General features: G+C 42.9%; 1 protein-coding gene across 2 annotated transcripts; it reads right to left on the bottom strand.

The window, feature by feature from the left end:
- Positions 1-14: 14 nt before the first annotated feature.
- On the bottom strand, positions 15-10,695 carry CASP10 (caspase 10). Of its 2 annotated transcripts, XM_062619750.1 has the most exons (10): positions 9,586-10,695; positions 9,344-9,443; positions 8,671-8,806; positions 7,828-7,916; positions 6,148-6,184; positions 4,854-4,942; positions 3,252-3,363; positions 2,179-2,463; positions 1,959-2,058; positions 15-363 (listed from the first exon to the last, which is right to left on the bottom strand). In XM_062619750.1, exons 1-10 carry the CDS (start codon positions 9,990-9,992, stop codon positions 192-194), a joined length of 1,527 nt encoding a protein of 508 aa, XP_062475734.1. In that variant the 5' UTR covers positions 9,993-10,695; the 3' UTR covers positions 15-191. The 2 variants fall into 2 exon arrangements, with proteins under 2 accessions (XP_062475734.1, XP_062475733.1); XM_062619749.1 differs by having other exon boundaries at positions 1,959-2,463; positions 9,586-10,030.
- Positions 10,696-15,796: the final 5,101 nt, after the last annotated feature.

Here is a 15,796-nt window from a genome sequence, read left to right as displayed (position 1 = left end):
GATATATAATGATGTAATTAGCTAGCACATGGATTGTTTTAATTGCATCTCCTCCAGTTTCCCAGGATGGAAAAAAAATTATGACACTTTGCCTTGAAGCTAACAGTTCCTCAGGATTCTGGATACCTGCCTTAAAACAGGTTGTGTGGTGAATTGCATTTAAGTGAAATGCACTGATAAAAGGATGTATTTCAAAAGCCTCCGTATTGCTGTGAAGGAGGAGGGTCTCTAGGTATTGGGAATATAAGTTTTCTTGTTAAGGTATATGCTGGTAGGGGCATCTGCTTCTTTGTGCCTAAGCGGTCAACACGTCTGGCCACATCTTCATTAACTTCTGTAAGAATCGACAAAATATCTTCACCCCTACAGACATAAGGAGAGCAAAAGCAAAAATAAAAAATAGTTATTAACAAGCAGAAGGCACTCCATTGAACACCTCCCAGATCACCTAGAAGGTACAGTACAAACATTTAAAACACAAAAACCAGATCCTTTCCTCCAAATTTCTCCTCTTTCGTTCTCAAGTCATATGAAAAACAAAAGACCTTTTCTTCCTGGCTTGCTTGATTTAACCAGTAAAGAAAAATAATGGATTAAAGTATTTTTACCTAAATCCAGTCAAGAAACAGATGTTTCTGCCTTAAAGATAGGAGGTTTAGAGGATTTTACAGTAAACTTCACATCCCTCAGATTATCTCTATGGCACTAGCAGGGTTAATATTTTACTGTGTTTATGTGGCAGTGGGAAGGGAGGAGTAGCTACAGGGGTGGCTTTTGCGAGAAGCTGCTAGAAGCTTCCCCTGTGTCCAACAGAACCAATGCCAGCTGGCTCCAAGACAGACCCACCTGCAATAGTGGTAGCATCTCCATGAGAACACATTTAAGAAGTGGAAAGAGCTACTGAGCAGCAGCAATTGCAGCTGGAGAGAGCAGCAAGAATATGTGAGAGCAACAGCTCTGCACACTTCAAGATCAGTGCAGAAGGAGGGGAGGAGGCTCTCCAGGCACCAGAGCTGGGATTCCCCTGCAGCCCCTGGGGAAGTCTGTGGTGAGGCAGGCTGTGCCCATGCAGCCCATGGAGGTTAACGGGAGAGCAGATATCCACCTGCAGCCCATGGAGGAACCCACACCAGAGCAGGTGGGTGCCCAATAGAGACTGTTTCCATGGGAAGCCTGCACTGGAGCAGGCTCCTGGCAGGACCTGTGGATCCATGTTCAGAGGAGCCCAGGCTCGAGCAGGTTTGCTGGCAGGACTTGTGAAGGCGTGGGGGACCCCCATGGGAGCAGTCTGCTGCTGAAGGACTGCACCCATGGAAGGGACCTATGCTGGAACAGTTCCTGAAGAACTGCAGCCATTGGAGAAGCTTGTGGAACACTGTCTCCTGTGGGAGGGATCCCACATTAGATCAGAGGAAGAGTGTGATGAGTCCTCAACTTGAGGGAGAAGCAGCAGCAGAAAAAAGACGAACTGACTGCATCCCCGTTCTCTGTCCCCCTGCACTGCTGCAGGACAGGTGGCAGAGAATTCAGGAGTGAAGGTAAGCCCAGGGAGAAGGGAGAGGGGAGGGCTTAAGATCTGGTTTAATTTTTCAGTATCCAATTCTGCTCTGATTGGCAATAAATCAGATCTAATTTCACTTAAACTGTGTCTGTTTTGCCTGTGACTGTAATTTGTGAATTGATTTCCCCCTGTCCTTATCTCAACTCATGAACCTCTAATTATACTTTCTCTCCCCTGTACCACTGATAGAGTGGCTTTGGTAAGCACCTGGTGTCCAGCCAGGGTCAATCCACCACAAATGTAACTTTATCAGTACAAGCAAACAAATCATCAGTTTAAGTAATACTGTCCACCTCAGAACATGGGTTAGAGTTCCTATGTGAATTTCCCTTTGGAGTTAAAGAGAAGGGCGAAGTCCCTCCCAATTCTTCATGGAAGAGCTAAGCAAAGTATTTACCTTGGTACCAACAGCTGTAGCTTGCTACATAGGGCCTGAATATACCAAGCACCCTGTTGAATATGCCGGAAGGAGACATATCCGTCAATTGTGGCCATGCCTAAGAGGAAATCAGCCTCTTCAGGAATACTTTCAGAAGGAGAAAAGCTCTGTTGCATGGAAGACGAGTCTGGAATTCGTGCATCAGTTTTAACAGGGACAGCACACTGTATCTCTTTACCCTGGCATGCTTGGATAAAGAACAGTTTGGGTTTTTCTGCCAGCTGTGGACACTGTGTTGCAGTGAAGTAGGACATGATTGTGCGGATTGATACAAGCTCCTCATCTTTCCCATAGACTGCTCCTGACTCTCCATGAGATAGAATACAACATATAAAACAGTCCCTGTCTTTGTGATCTTGCAACTGCTGCCAAGTTTGCATGAGTTCTTTAATCTTCTGAGATGTCAGATCTGTGTAAGTCCTCACATCCAGACCTAGCCATGTGAATACTCTCTCCAGTTCCTCTGTAATTTAAAATAAAGATAAAAGGAGAAACTGAGGCACTAGTAAACAATTTTATAAAGTCACTATGCAAATTAATATGAACCAGGAAAGACCTTACACCTTCTGCAGATTCACCCTTATACTATATAAAGGGTGTGTATATATATATATATATATATTAATATATATATATATAACCTTTAGGATCAACTAAAGGTTAACAGGAATAAAAAAAGATGGCATCAGCTCAGAGTTCCTGGATTTTTCTAGAAAAGTTTCAGAAAATATAATGACATTTTACAGTGTATAATGACATACTAAGTGAGCTCACAAATGACACCGGAAAATATGAGGAGTCCCCCCATCACAGTTTCAGTTAAAATTCTTCAAAACCTTCCTCACATCATTACTTTCCAGTTGCAGTTTAGTGAAACTAATATTAGAGTTTCATACACAATAGATAAATAAAAGGAACAGAATAAGAAGTACGCACAGAGTTGCTTGATTATGGAATTTTGCATTATATGATGTAGAACGATAGCTTTAGTTTTAGTTCTTTATTATATAGATAAAGGGTAAGTAAAGAGATTCTCAAAATTATTCAAGAATGATCCAACTGCGTCAGAAACCGTAGTTACTTTTCCTTTAACCCTTTCTCCCCTAGGATACACAAATGACAAATTAACATATATCATTTTACTCTTTCAGAATATTAACTAAAATACAGACAATAAAAAAACAGAGCAATATTTGACTCGCATGGCAAAACAGAGACTCATCTTCCAAAAATCACACTTCAGTAACTTACCAGCATCTTTGAAAGAACCTTTCCTTTCACTAAGAGACTTATCGAATTTAACATTATTAATAACAAGACAAAATCCTCTGTGTGGTCCATCCATCTTGTAGTTTTTCATCTTCTGTAGAAAGGAGAGGAAAAAAAGCTTACAGCCTCAATTAATTTATTCAACTTACTCCTATTTCCTTAATACACCTCAAAATTGGCATCCAAAAATTAGAGGCACCTAAAACTGTATGCTACTTTTGAAAAGCTGCAACTCAATGATGCGTTCTTGTGTGAAAAGACATGGGTGAAACCTTGAGCACACTCTGTCACCATACTATCAAAGTGCAGAGGAAGGGTTTGGCAGCTGGGTTGGTCATCTGTATGGAAAAGGGAGGATCCAGCAGCCAACTCTGCAGTCTGAACTGGTGATGGGGACAGAAGTCCCCAATGTTTCAAAGGTCATGACAATGTTTTAACTTCAGATGGCAGAGGGTTCACAATGAACCTGTATAATGTTAGACATCTGAGTTGTTTTTTTCAAAAGCAACCATGAATACGTGGAGATGGTGGCTCACACTGATCCAATGGAAAGGCATACAAGCAGAACAGAGGTCACACAAGTGCATAAACATGCTACGCTACCAGTTTTGCTGAGACTTAAAAAGCCACTTCCCGCTCTTAAGAAAGAACATTTTAGAAACTGAAAAGTCACCAGAACTTCAATGACCATCACCATCTCTTCAAGTTCAACCTCGGACTGAAATCAAAAACTTTCACCACTCCAGTTCCTTTCTGCTCACTAAAGAGCAAAGCACACCTGCTTTTGTGCATTTTAGTAGAACAAAATGAAGGTAGCACTCCAAGCTCCTGCAACAGCAGGAACAAGTACCTTTGCTACAGAAGTCTAAAAAGCAGTTGATGAAAAGATATGTTACAGCACAGAACTTCAAAAAATTAAATGACTATAAACCACCACAGCAACTTGCTTCCTCAATATCCATGCCAGAGAAAAAAGCCAGGGAGAGAATTCAGTGGTTACACTGCTGTGCAAGGTTAACGAGTGTACACACGGCTTCTAAGAAGGGATCTCACAGAAGAGGTATTTTCTGCTGTACCTACGTTTTACTGAGGAAGATTGTTATAAGCCTGCAGTAGCTTACTAAAAACTCTTGCCTTCCCTTATTCTTCTCACAAGGTCTTTGCATACTACCCCTTGTGACTTAATTTCAAGATGCTCTGAAGCTTTTTCTAAGCCAGATTCAGAAAGAGAACCGTGAAGCTACGTTTTTGTCTTGCCCATTCTGCTGCCATCTCCAAAATGCACAACCTAAGAAAATGCCACTGTTTTGCCTGTAGCAGGAAGACAAGCAGGTGCACTAATGTGTGGATAATGTCAAAGGTATTATGCCTGTTTTGCCTCCACCACACCTTCCAATACTGGTAAATTTCTGGTCTCCAAGGTTAAAATATTCTCTGACACATTCCAGTTGACCAGACAATTCAAAAAACTTCATGAGACACACAGACATGTCATGTGTCCTTGCATGATCAATGTCATTACACACCTAGACCTCACACACCCAGGTATTCAAAAAGAGAAAGATTTAAGAGATTGTCTCAAACCTTGGATTCACTTTCTGCATTGCTGAGTCCTCCAGGTGGCTCCACCCTTATTTCAGAGAAGCCTTGGGTAAGACATGCTTCTTTGTTATCTAGAAAAAAAACAAACAAACCCATCAAACCAAAACAGCACAGATATTTATGAAGAGAAACCCAATATTGGTGGATGTAGCAAAAATGAGTTTAGCTATTGTACTGTATTTTTTGTATTTGAAATACTGTTTCATTGAAAGGAATAATTCCTCCATACATGATAGCATCATCATGTCCAAAGGACCTAATCTGAACATGTCTCCAGTTATTTTCATTATATATATTATTTTTGTGACAAAGGCAAGGTTTCTATTTGTATTGGCATTGTGGAACAAAAGCATCCATGGTATAAGGATAGACTCTGAGACATTCAAATTAATTTTTCATTTGCAAATCAGCTTAGAAATTAACTGTCTTATAAGAAGGATCTGCAGTGTAAACTAATGAAGCTCCTACTAGAGATCTGCTTTGTTCTGTTTTGTTCCCAAAGCACTGATACCAACTCTCAGACTGACTTTCAGAGCAAGGCTGCACTGACACAGCTTAAAAGAGGATAAGAGTTGACAGACATTGTACTGCTACACTTTGCAGCTGGTCTATTTGATGTGGAGTCACAAAGATGAATGCAAACTACTCACTGTTATTTGTACAGAATCTTTTCAGAGAGCTGATCCAAAAATGTAATTTTATTTATTGCTGCTTCATTTACTTCTCCTTCTGAATGCCCTAAAATGCTTGTCTCCCTTTGTACAATTCATACTCTAATTAATGCGGTCAAAACCATCCATCTTTAACATGCAACAATCCCAAGCTCATCAAAGTAACAATCTACACAGCAAAAAAAGTTACAGGTGAAGACCTGCACCCAAAAAATTAACATCACAGTTTTATAAACAATCGGAGTGTCCCGTTCTCTTGTCCTCCCAGCCATATTTAAACAAAAAAAATTGGTTTTTGTTTTCAGGAAAGAAATAATCTCTTTGCTTCTAATCAGACCACCGTTATTTCACTTTCCAGAAAACGCATTAGTTTCTAGTAAGTGACTGGCAAAATACAAAGGATTTGCCAATTTTCTCCTGCCTCTTTTCTCCAAGAACTGAAATCCTTCACATCTATATGTGCAGGAAGCAAAACAGCCTTCCAAGAAGACAGCAGAGTAAGTGCGTTGCATTTATCCAAATGCTAGAAATTTCCCAGAGAAAGTAAAGGGATGCAACATTATGTAAAGAAAATAAAAACAAAACATACTTTCAGAAATCCTTACCATTGATATTAGAACCAATAGACTTGATCGAGGTCTCCTGTATTTTGAATATGGGGAATATCATGTTAAAAATCCTTATTATATGTAACAAGTTTTCATCGCAATTTTAGCAAAATAGGCTTGATACAAAGCTTTTTAAGTAGAGAGTAGGAAAAATACTGAATTCCTAAGAACAGTAAAGCATTTAATAATGAAATTACAAAAGAATTCCCAATTACAGCAAATCTCACAAAGGTGGAAATAACTATGTTTTTTTTCTGAAAGATAAAGGAAAACAGCAAAGAATTTTCTTTCACTTCCAAATGATTCTCTCACTCTAGGTATATGCAGTCACTATAAACAAAATGAAGGTCCCAACATGGTCCTATAAAAATTATCTTGGATAGTGAATTCTATAAAAATATAGAATTCATAGAATTCTATAAACTGTTCTAAGTAGAAACATCTTCTAACAGTAAAGTGTCAATGGTTTATTATACAGCATGGAAAAAAATGTATGAGCTCTCATCATTTGAAGGACAAATCAAATACAATCATCAGGATTATGGAAACACTCACTTTTCTTTTAAAATTCTTTTAAACCTATGCTTCCTTAATAAAACTACATTTATTTTCTTACTGTGCCAAGTGCCACGCATGAAGGCTTCCCCAAACCCTGGGGACATGTAGAGCAAATACAGCTCAAAGCAGAAGTAATGCAAACCCTTCTAATATGAAACAGCCCGCTTTCCTCAGCTCTTGTCTACTAGAACTTCACTGCTGGGAGGTATCCTTAGAAAGATCACTGGGTTTCCTCATTCACAGCTGGACTGACACCCCCTCCTTTCCTCTCCTTTTCCCCAAAAAAGACATCAGTTATAGCCCTGGTAAATTTCCCAGTGTGATTCCTCATGTTGCAAGAACAGTTTAACTGATTAAGGACCGGTACACTGAAAAACTGGGAGTAGTAATGCTGACCCTAAATCAAGGACTTCTCAGTTTCCCATGCTCTTCCATGGGATGGGACACAAGAAGCTGGGAGGGAGCACCGCCAAGATAGGTGAGCTGAACCAGCCAAAGGAGTATTCCCTAGCCTAGAACATCAAGTTCAGTATATAAACTGGGGAGAGTTGGCTGGGGAGTTCTTGTTCATGAACCGGCTGGGCATCAGTCAGCAGGTGGTGGGCAATTGTATTGTGCATCAGTAGTTTTTCTCGGGTTTTATTCCTCTCTCTTTTTCCTGTTATTATTGTTATTTCCATTTATTTCAATTATTAAACTGTTCTTATCTCAACCTATTAGTTTTACATTTGCCTGATTCTCCTCCCCATCCCACAAAGCAAGGGGGAGAGGAGGGAGCAAGTGGCTTTGTGGTACTTAGCTGCCAGCTGGGGTTAAACCACGACACAGCACCAACTGACTAACCCATTCTCTAGAAGGCCCCATCTAGCTTTTGCTCTCTCTTTCTAACATCATCCCCCCCCCCAGCTGCACATGACCACTAGTGGTTTTGGCTTCCACTATTTCATATTATATGCAACTGTATTTCTTACGTGCTGAAAAAAATATGCTTTTTCCGTTCCTAAACTAAGTAAGAAGATTTAGCAAAAACACAGCCAGTATGGTTTCAAAATTAGGGCAAAAAAAACCCAACCCCTTAAACCACTAAAACCCAAGCTTGCAATATGTAGTGCAGTGTACCTCTGAGAAAGGGAATACTTTGATATCTCCAGTGTGAGACAGTGAAATTTCCTCAATGGGCAGAGTGTTCTCCTGCTGAGGCAGAGACACTAAGAGCAGAAAGAGACAAAAAGAGAGAAGACAAGTGCCTTCTAGTTAAACCAGTATGAATCTGCACATTAGGCAAATGTGTACCAATGCTTACGGAGAGATATATTAAAATAGAAAGCAACTTTGAAACACGCTCAGAAAGCACATGGGAATGGAACTCACAAAACACTTGGTGCTGTTGCATCTATTGGGGTGCAAGTAGCTTTGTATTTCCCAGAACTTGCTTCCCAGTGTTTAAATAAATAGAACATTTTCCCCAGTATGCTTATAGTCACTTCAGGATGCTAAATGAAGGAATATTACAAACTGCAGTATAATCCCTGATAATGCGTATCACACATTTAATAACAGAGCCTACCACTTCAAATACACATGCACACAGTGTGCTTCACTGTCTTATTAGCAGGCAACTGCCTTGTTGTAGTGCATATTCTTAAATCATTTCAATACTATTCATAGGGAAATGGAGAAGTGCAACAGAACTATAAATAGATTTTCAGTTTTCCAGCCTGTTCTGTATGTGCTGGACTGCTCTATTGGGCCTCAGATATTCCAGTATGTTGCTACAGGAATTCAGGTAGGAAGTAAAACAGGCTAGAGACTGTTAAGACAAATTTGTGCATGAAGATGTGTGATCCCTCTCTAGCTCCTGTTCCAGCAATCCAAACATAGGATCTTGAGGTTCAGCTGCCCAAGCCCTTCTAGTACTTCCTGCATTCTAGCAAATATACTTCCCGACTCTGAATTTCTCACCTTTTGCCCTTTTGTAGCAGTTTACTCTTTCCAGGAGATTGGGTGAAACATGCATACAGACTTCCTCCAGTATCTGTACATTGTTCTCAGTTAAAAGGCTCTGTTTTTCCAATAAAATCAGCAATTCCAGAGCAGACTGACAGCCAAAAAGAAAGAATTTGGTTATTGCTCCTTAGAACTCAAAACCTACACTATTATATACTTTGCTTCCTACGAACAATGTCCAAAGGGTCAGTTTTACATCACTGTAGAAGGTGGAAATATTGCTCCATGGAAAGCTACTGGCTGTGTTATTATTTGATATGGTCTTGTTCAAACAGATTCACCCGAACCATTTTAATGACTCTTGGCTTTAAGAAGGCTTCATTGCTGGGAAATGGTACTAAAGACATACAGACATGAATCTCCTTTGCAGATGGCTCAAGTCGGGTGAAGATTTGATTTGCCACCCTTCTATGATCTGTGGATTGTCAGTGACTGACCTTGGCACAAACCACCAAATTCCATATTTATCTGTCAACAGAATCCTCCTTGCTAACCCTATAAATACTGACCAGCCTAGCTGCAGATTATGCCCTATTCCACCAAATACTTTTCTCTTCATCCTTTTCCTCCTATTTCCCCCCTGCTTCTTCCATTCTCACCATATACATATTTGTCTCTCTTCACATACCAGAGTTACCCGTCGCTTTGGAAGACAGTTTTTCAGGAGGAATATGATATCCTTCAACATGTCACTGGTAATGTTCTCTGACAATTCATACAGCATCTGCCTGTAACAGAGATCCAGTAAGATAAAAGCAGAACAGAAGATGGTATAGAAACTAAAAGCTATCTGAGAATTTAAAAATGGAAAGGGAAAAGTGTGGCATAGATGGAAGTAATGGAGAGAGTGGAATCCTGCAGCAAGCTTACCTGTAAGGAGACACTCTTCCCTTCTCATGCAGACATTCCTGCACTTTCTCCTTGGTATAACCAAGTTTCTTGAGCAAGGAATGACATTTAATTGTGTATAAGAGTTCAGCTAGTAGGAAAGTATCTTTCTCGTTCAGATATTCTTCAGCCATGAGAAGCTCAAAGATGTCCACTGCTGACTTCACCCTTTCTAGTTTTCTGAAGGGGAGAAAGTCAGTACAGAGAAATTTTAAAGCTGCTACATCTTCAGCCACCAGACTTTCATCAATGAACAGAAGCTGCTGATGGAACTTCAAGCTGACATCATCCATGTTGCTGGAACCAATGGTCTCCCTAACAGAAAGCAGAAAGCAAATGCTAGTAATACTAGAATCTTCAATATAATAATCCTTGTAATAAGATTTCATCCAACACCAGTGTGGATGAAATTCTCTGAGGAGTTCCCTTTTAAATAAATTTGAAACTTTCTTCTCCAAACACACGACAACAACAAAGACCAGATTTGGTCTTTGAATAACCCAGCTCTAAATTGGAAGTCAGCCCTGCTCCAAGCAGAAAGCTGGGCTACATGACCTCAAGAGGTCTGTAGGTTCTATTGTTTCCTTCAAACATCTCCCATGCTTATATCTTTGCTTCTTTCAATTGTAGGTGGAAAGAGTCCTTGCAGTTACTTATTACAGCTCTTAGTGGAGAGAGCACGGTGGTTCACACTTATTCCTTGATGTGCAGTCCAAGGGCTCATTATTCTCTGGCTGTAGCAGGGAGGTGTTCCTCTGTTACAAGGCTAACACCCAAGAAGGCTCCACACCATGAAGCTGCGGAGCATCCAAATATTCCCAGTCATATCTTGCTACCAGACAGTATTTCACCTTTGGCATAGGAATACCATAAAGACTCCCTTATAAGTATGTGAACAAAAACCCAACAGCATTCAGCACTCAGTTTTAGGATTCCTTGGTTCTGTCAAACCTTGTTTTCATAATTGGGCATCTGGACTCAGGGATTATATTTTCTATATGCCTCTGAACACAAAAATGCAACAATCTGTTCTCTATCCCCAAGTCACAAGTCAGAGCCTGTGCACCAAAAAAATGATAGACTGCTTTTCCTGTACTTGGTCTCCCATAGCTCAATAATTGTTCTTCACATTCCTTCTCTACTCATATGAAATCCCATGTGTAGTTACACCCTCTTCACTTAAGCTGCTATCAAAAAGGTTCGGATCTCAGCCTGTTAGCTTGTCCTGGGTTCGGCAGTAGCAGTCATGTTTCTCCTTCGTGGTAGCTGGTGCAGTGCTGTGTTTTGACTTCCAGCCTGGGAACAGTGTTGGTGAAACCGATGTTTTTGGTTGTTGCTAAGTGATGTTTACCCTGACCAAGGACTTTGTGAGGCTCATGCTCTGCCAGGGAGGAGGGGAAGCCGTGAGGAAGCAGAGACGGGGCGCCTGACCCAGGCTAGCCAGGGAGGTATTCCATACCACAGCACGTCATGCCTGGGGTGGGGGGTAACTGGGAGTTACCTGGAAGGACACAGGCTTCCGGGTGGAACTCGTTTCTTGGCCGGTGGTATCGTATTCTCTTCCCTTGTTATTTTCTCTTATCATTGTTGTCGTTGGTGGTAGCGGTAGTGATTTGTGTTGTACATTGGTTGCTGGACTGTTCTTGTCTCAACCCGTAGGAGTTGAACCCTTTCGGTCCTCCTCCCCGTTCCTCCGGGAGCGGGGAAGGGGAGAGCCCCGGTGGGGGTTGGGGCCCTCGATGGTTGTCAGCCCGGCACCACTCACTGGGAGTGAGTGAACAAGTTGCCTGACTGGGTTTAAACCACGACATAGCTATAACCAGAAATTATGTAACTTCACAGTAAATCAGACTTTAAATTTGTTTAGCTAAAAGCTACTTCAAAACTCTATTCACATGCTTTAATGAACTACATTTAGTAGAATAACTTAAGTTGCATTGATCCTTGCCTAAACAAGCCTATATAATCCAGGTACAAACTGAATTATGACTGTCCTGGGTTCAGCTGTAGCAGCCATTTTTCTCCTTCTTCGTAGCTGGTGCAGTGCTGTGTTTTCACCTTTAGCATTAAAACAGTGCTGATACCAACAACTAAAAATATGTGTTTTGTAATGTTTAGTAAGTAATGTTGTTAAGTAATATTTACCCTGACCAAAGGCATTTTCAGTCTTGTGCTCTGCCAGTGAGGAGGGGCGCAGGAAGCGGGGAGAGACAGGACACCTTACCCAAACTAGCCAAAGGGATATTCCATACCACAGCACATCATGCCCAGTATATAAACTGGGGGGAGTTACATAGAAGGCCCAGATCGCTGCTCTTGTCGGGCTGAGTCAGCAGGTGGTGAGCAATTGCATTCTTCCCTTGTTATTTCCCTTATCATTATTGGTGGTAGCAGTAGTGGTTTGTGTTATACCTTAGTTACTGGACTGTTCTTATCTCAACCCGTGCAAGTTACATTCTTTCCATTTTCCTCCCCCTTCCTCACAGAGCGGGGGGAGAAAGAAGGGGGAGAGTGATCAAGAGGCTGCATGGCTCTGAGTTACTGGCGGGGCTTTGTCATTGTACATGACAACGACAATTGAGAATTTAGAGCAAATTACTGCAGTTGAGTCAAAAAAAAAAAAAAGTTTTAAGAAAACAGGGGCAAGTTTCATTGTAATTTCATAGTTATTTCATTGTCAAATCAAACTGAAGCAAGATCCAGCACTAACACCAAGCTGTGTGGTTTGGTTGATACCCTGGAGGGAAGGAATGCCATCCAGAGGGACTCTGACACACTTGTGAGGTGGGCTGATGCCAACCTTATGAAGTTTAACCATGCCAAGTGCAAGGTCCTGTGCCTGGGTCGGAGCAATCCCAGGCACAGCTACAGGTTGGGCAGAGAAGAGATTCAGAGCAGCCCTGCAGAGAAGGACTTGGGGGTGTTGGTCGATGAGAAAATGATCATGAGACAGCTTCAGTGTGCGCTTGCAGCCCAGAAAGCCCACCGTATCCTGGGCTGCATCAAAAGAAGCATGACCAGCAGGTCGACAGAAGTGATCCTGCCCCTCTACTTTGCTCTTGTGAGACCTCACTTGGAGTATTGTGTGCAGTTCTGGTGTCCTCAACATAAAAAGGACATGGAACTATTGGAACAAGTCCAGAAGAGGGCCACGAGGATGATGAGGCGACTGGAGCAGCTCCCATATGAAGACAGGCTGAGAAAGTCTGGAGAAGGCTGCATGAAAACCTCATAGCAGCCTTCCAGTATCTGAAGGAGGCCTATAAGGATGCTGGGGAAGGACTCTTCATTAGGAACTGTACTGATAGGGCAAGGGGTAACGGGTTCAAACTTAATCAGGGGAAGTTTAGATTTGATGTCAGGAGAAAGTTCTTTACTGTAAGGGTGATGAGGCACTGGAATGGGTTGCCCGGGGAGGTTGTGGATGCTCCATCCCTGGCAGTGTTCAGGGCCAGGTTGGACACCCAGGTTGGGTGACATAGTTTAGTGTGAGGTGTCCCTGCCCATGGCAGAGGGGTTGGAACTTGATGATCTTAAGGTCCTTTCCAACCCTAGCTATTCTATGATTCTAATTCCTTTAAAAGAGTTTCCAAGTCTGTGTTGCTGCCATTCTTGGAAAGAGATTTTCATTTCAAACACTGAAATACCCTCTGTACATGTGCTGCGTTTACTAGCCGTCTGTAACCTCTCTTCCCCAGCTCTGCACTGAGGGCAGGCTGGGCTGGCCCTCTCTCCCAGCACTACAACGAAAAGAAACACTGCTCACTCGCCTGCACATCCCCTGCTCAGCTTACTATTACACTATTCTTAGAACACTCTACCAATACATGCATTTATAAAACACACGGTAAAAAAAAAAACAAAAACGACGACAGAGTCCTAAAGCAAAGAAACAATCAATCAATCCCTATTCCAGTAAAACAACTTGATGCTAAGTACTAACATACATAGGGCCCAAGACCTACCTGCTCCCTAGGTTTGCCGCAGCTCACCCTAGTATTTACATGTAGAGCTAGCAGGACATTAGCAGACAGAACATTAACACGCAGAAAAATGATGGATCAGCGTTTCCAATTCATGTTCCGCAATATAGCCAGGAAAGAAAAATCACACAAAATAAGTAATAAGGATTCTGAGAGTTACTGGCTTTTTTTTGTTTAAAGTTTGACTGATTGGGGCACTCCCAGGCAAAAATATTTCAAAATATATTAAAAAAAACAAACCCAACCCAACCCAAACAAAAAAACCAACCCGAAAACATAAACTAAGGGGCACAAGGAATCCTGAAGCCCAGCCCCACAACCAAGGGGAGCAGGTGGCTCCGGCCCCGCGGGCAGCCCAGAGGCAGACACGCAATACCGGATGGAAGTGGCGAGGTTTTGGATTCGGGAGCTGAAACCTTCCTTCATTCCCTCTCCACTTCAGTCCCCCCTTCTTACCTCCTACGCGAATTTAGACACCGTTCCCTCTCCCAGCAGCGACTCTAGGGGCGGCGCTCAGCAGTTCCCAGTTTATTTCCCGGCCAGTCGGCGGTGCATGCCGAAGTGCTGAGTCATGATCCCGGCACTCCCTGCGGAGCGGCGCTAAGCCCTACGCTCTGCCGAAACCGGGATTGTCCGCGCCACCAACCCGGGGCCGTGCAGGACGGAGGCGGCATCCCGGTGGAGGGGGCGGGAAGTGGGACAGCGTCCATCTGGGAAAGGAGTTGGGAGAGCGTCCGCGAAGGGTTACACACCGCTGCGGTGGCTGGCCGGGCTCGGGCTCCCTCTCCCTATCTCCCGCTCACGGGCAACCGGCCGGGCCCCTCGGAGCACTCGCCCTCAGGGATTGTGAGGTGCCTGCCCGCCCCCCGGCCGAAGAACTTCGCCAGGTAGTCTGAAAAATAGCCACGGACAACGTTTCCGGGACGAAACCAGCAACGCTTTCGCCATCAAGCCATTTTAAAGCACGCTACGTGGCACAAAAAGGCCCCGACAAAAACCCCGACAAAACCCCGTTTCTGGCAGAGTTTTTTTTCACCGACAGGCAGCTTGAGAGTACTGCGTGCATGAGAGGCCTTCAGTGCTGTTTTTATGCGGGTGTGTCCCCTCCACTGTCCTGCTGCAGAGTAAAGGGAGGAAGAGGAAGGTGAGGAGTGCAGTATAGCTGGCTCCTCGGAGCTTTCACCATTTCCAGCGTCCATCTGTATCCTGCCATACCCTCGGGTCAATGGAGCCAGAACAGTAATGGAGTCTCCTTGCTTTTGCCGAAGAGCTCCTGTCCAACACACCAACAATGGCCGAGTTGTCTGTTGAAAATAAAAGGCTTGCTGTCCTTTATTCAGTCAGCTCATTTTTATAGAGCTGTAAAACTTCACAGACAAACTTAACTAGCTGTAGAGGTCTACAAGATGAGTTGACCAAGAATTTCAGAGTTGTACTGTGACCTAAGAGACAGGGACAACCAGTCTGACTGCATGCAGTTTTCTTCAGAAACTCAGCCTGAAATACAGCATTTATAATTTATTAGTAACAGCACCAGTTTTTCTAAATCATGCTGTTTTAGTAATGGCACCGATTCAAATCACATTTATGATCACAGAATCACAGAATAGTTAGGGTTGGAAAGGACCTTAAGATCATCAAGTTCCAACCCCCCTGCCATGGGCAGGGACACCTCACACTAAACTATGTCACCCAACCTGGGTGTCCAACCTGGCCTGAATGGATGGAGCATCCACAACCTCCCCGGGCAACCCATTCCAGTGCCTCACCACCCTTACAGTAAAGAACTTTCTCCTGACATCAAATCTAAACTTCCCCTGATTAAGTTTGAACCCATTACCCCTTGCCCTGTCACTACAGTCCCTAATGAAGAGTCCTTCCCCAGCATCCTTATAGGCCTCCTTCAGATACTGGAAGGCTGCTATGAAGTTTTCACGCAGCCTTCTCCAGACTTTCTCAGCCTGTCTTCATATGGGAGCTGCTCCAGTCGCCTCATCATCCTTGTGGCCCTCTTCTGGACTTGTTCCAATAGTTCCATGTCCTTTTTATGTTGAGGACACTAGAACTGCACACAATACTCCAAGTGAGGTCTCACAAGAGCGAAGTAGAGGGGCAGGATAGAAAGTGTAGAAAATGAGGATCAGTGTAGAAAATGAGGATCTACAGCAGTGTAGAAAATGAGGATCTGACATTCATGAATGCTGTGCAAT

Source organism: Pezoporus occidentalis, unplaced genomic scaffold (genome assembly GCF_034315485.1).
Source record: "Pezoporus occidentalis ecotype Australia unplaced genomic scaffold, CSIRO_AGI_Poc_V1 ctg213, whole genome shotgun sequence".
NCBI classification, from domain to species: Eukaryota; Metazoa; Chordata; class Aves; order Psittaciformes; family Psittacidae; genus Pezoporus; species Pezoporus occidentalis.
The sequence above is the reverse complement of the archived record's forward strand: the minus strand, read 5'-3'. Positions and strand labels throughout refer to the sequence as shown.

What these genes read in the sequence shown, in the direction of transcription:
- CASP10 (XM_062619749.1), bottom strand. Translation starts at nt 9,992, where the DNA reads ATGAAATCTTATTACAAGGATTATTATATTGAAGATTCTAGTATTACT. An exon ending in CAAAGCGACGGGTAACTCTG is followed by an intron (nt 8,807 to 9,343) that starts GTATGTGAAGAG and finishes TTTGGCTGTCAG; the next exon opens with TCTGCTCTGGAATTGCTGAT. An exon ending in AGGTTCTTTCAAAGATGCTG is followed by an intron (nt 2,464 to 3,251) that starts GTAAGTTACTGA and finishes TTTAAATTACAG; the next exon opens with AGGAACTGGAGAGAGTATTC.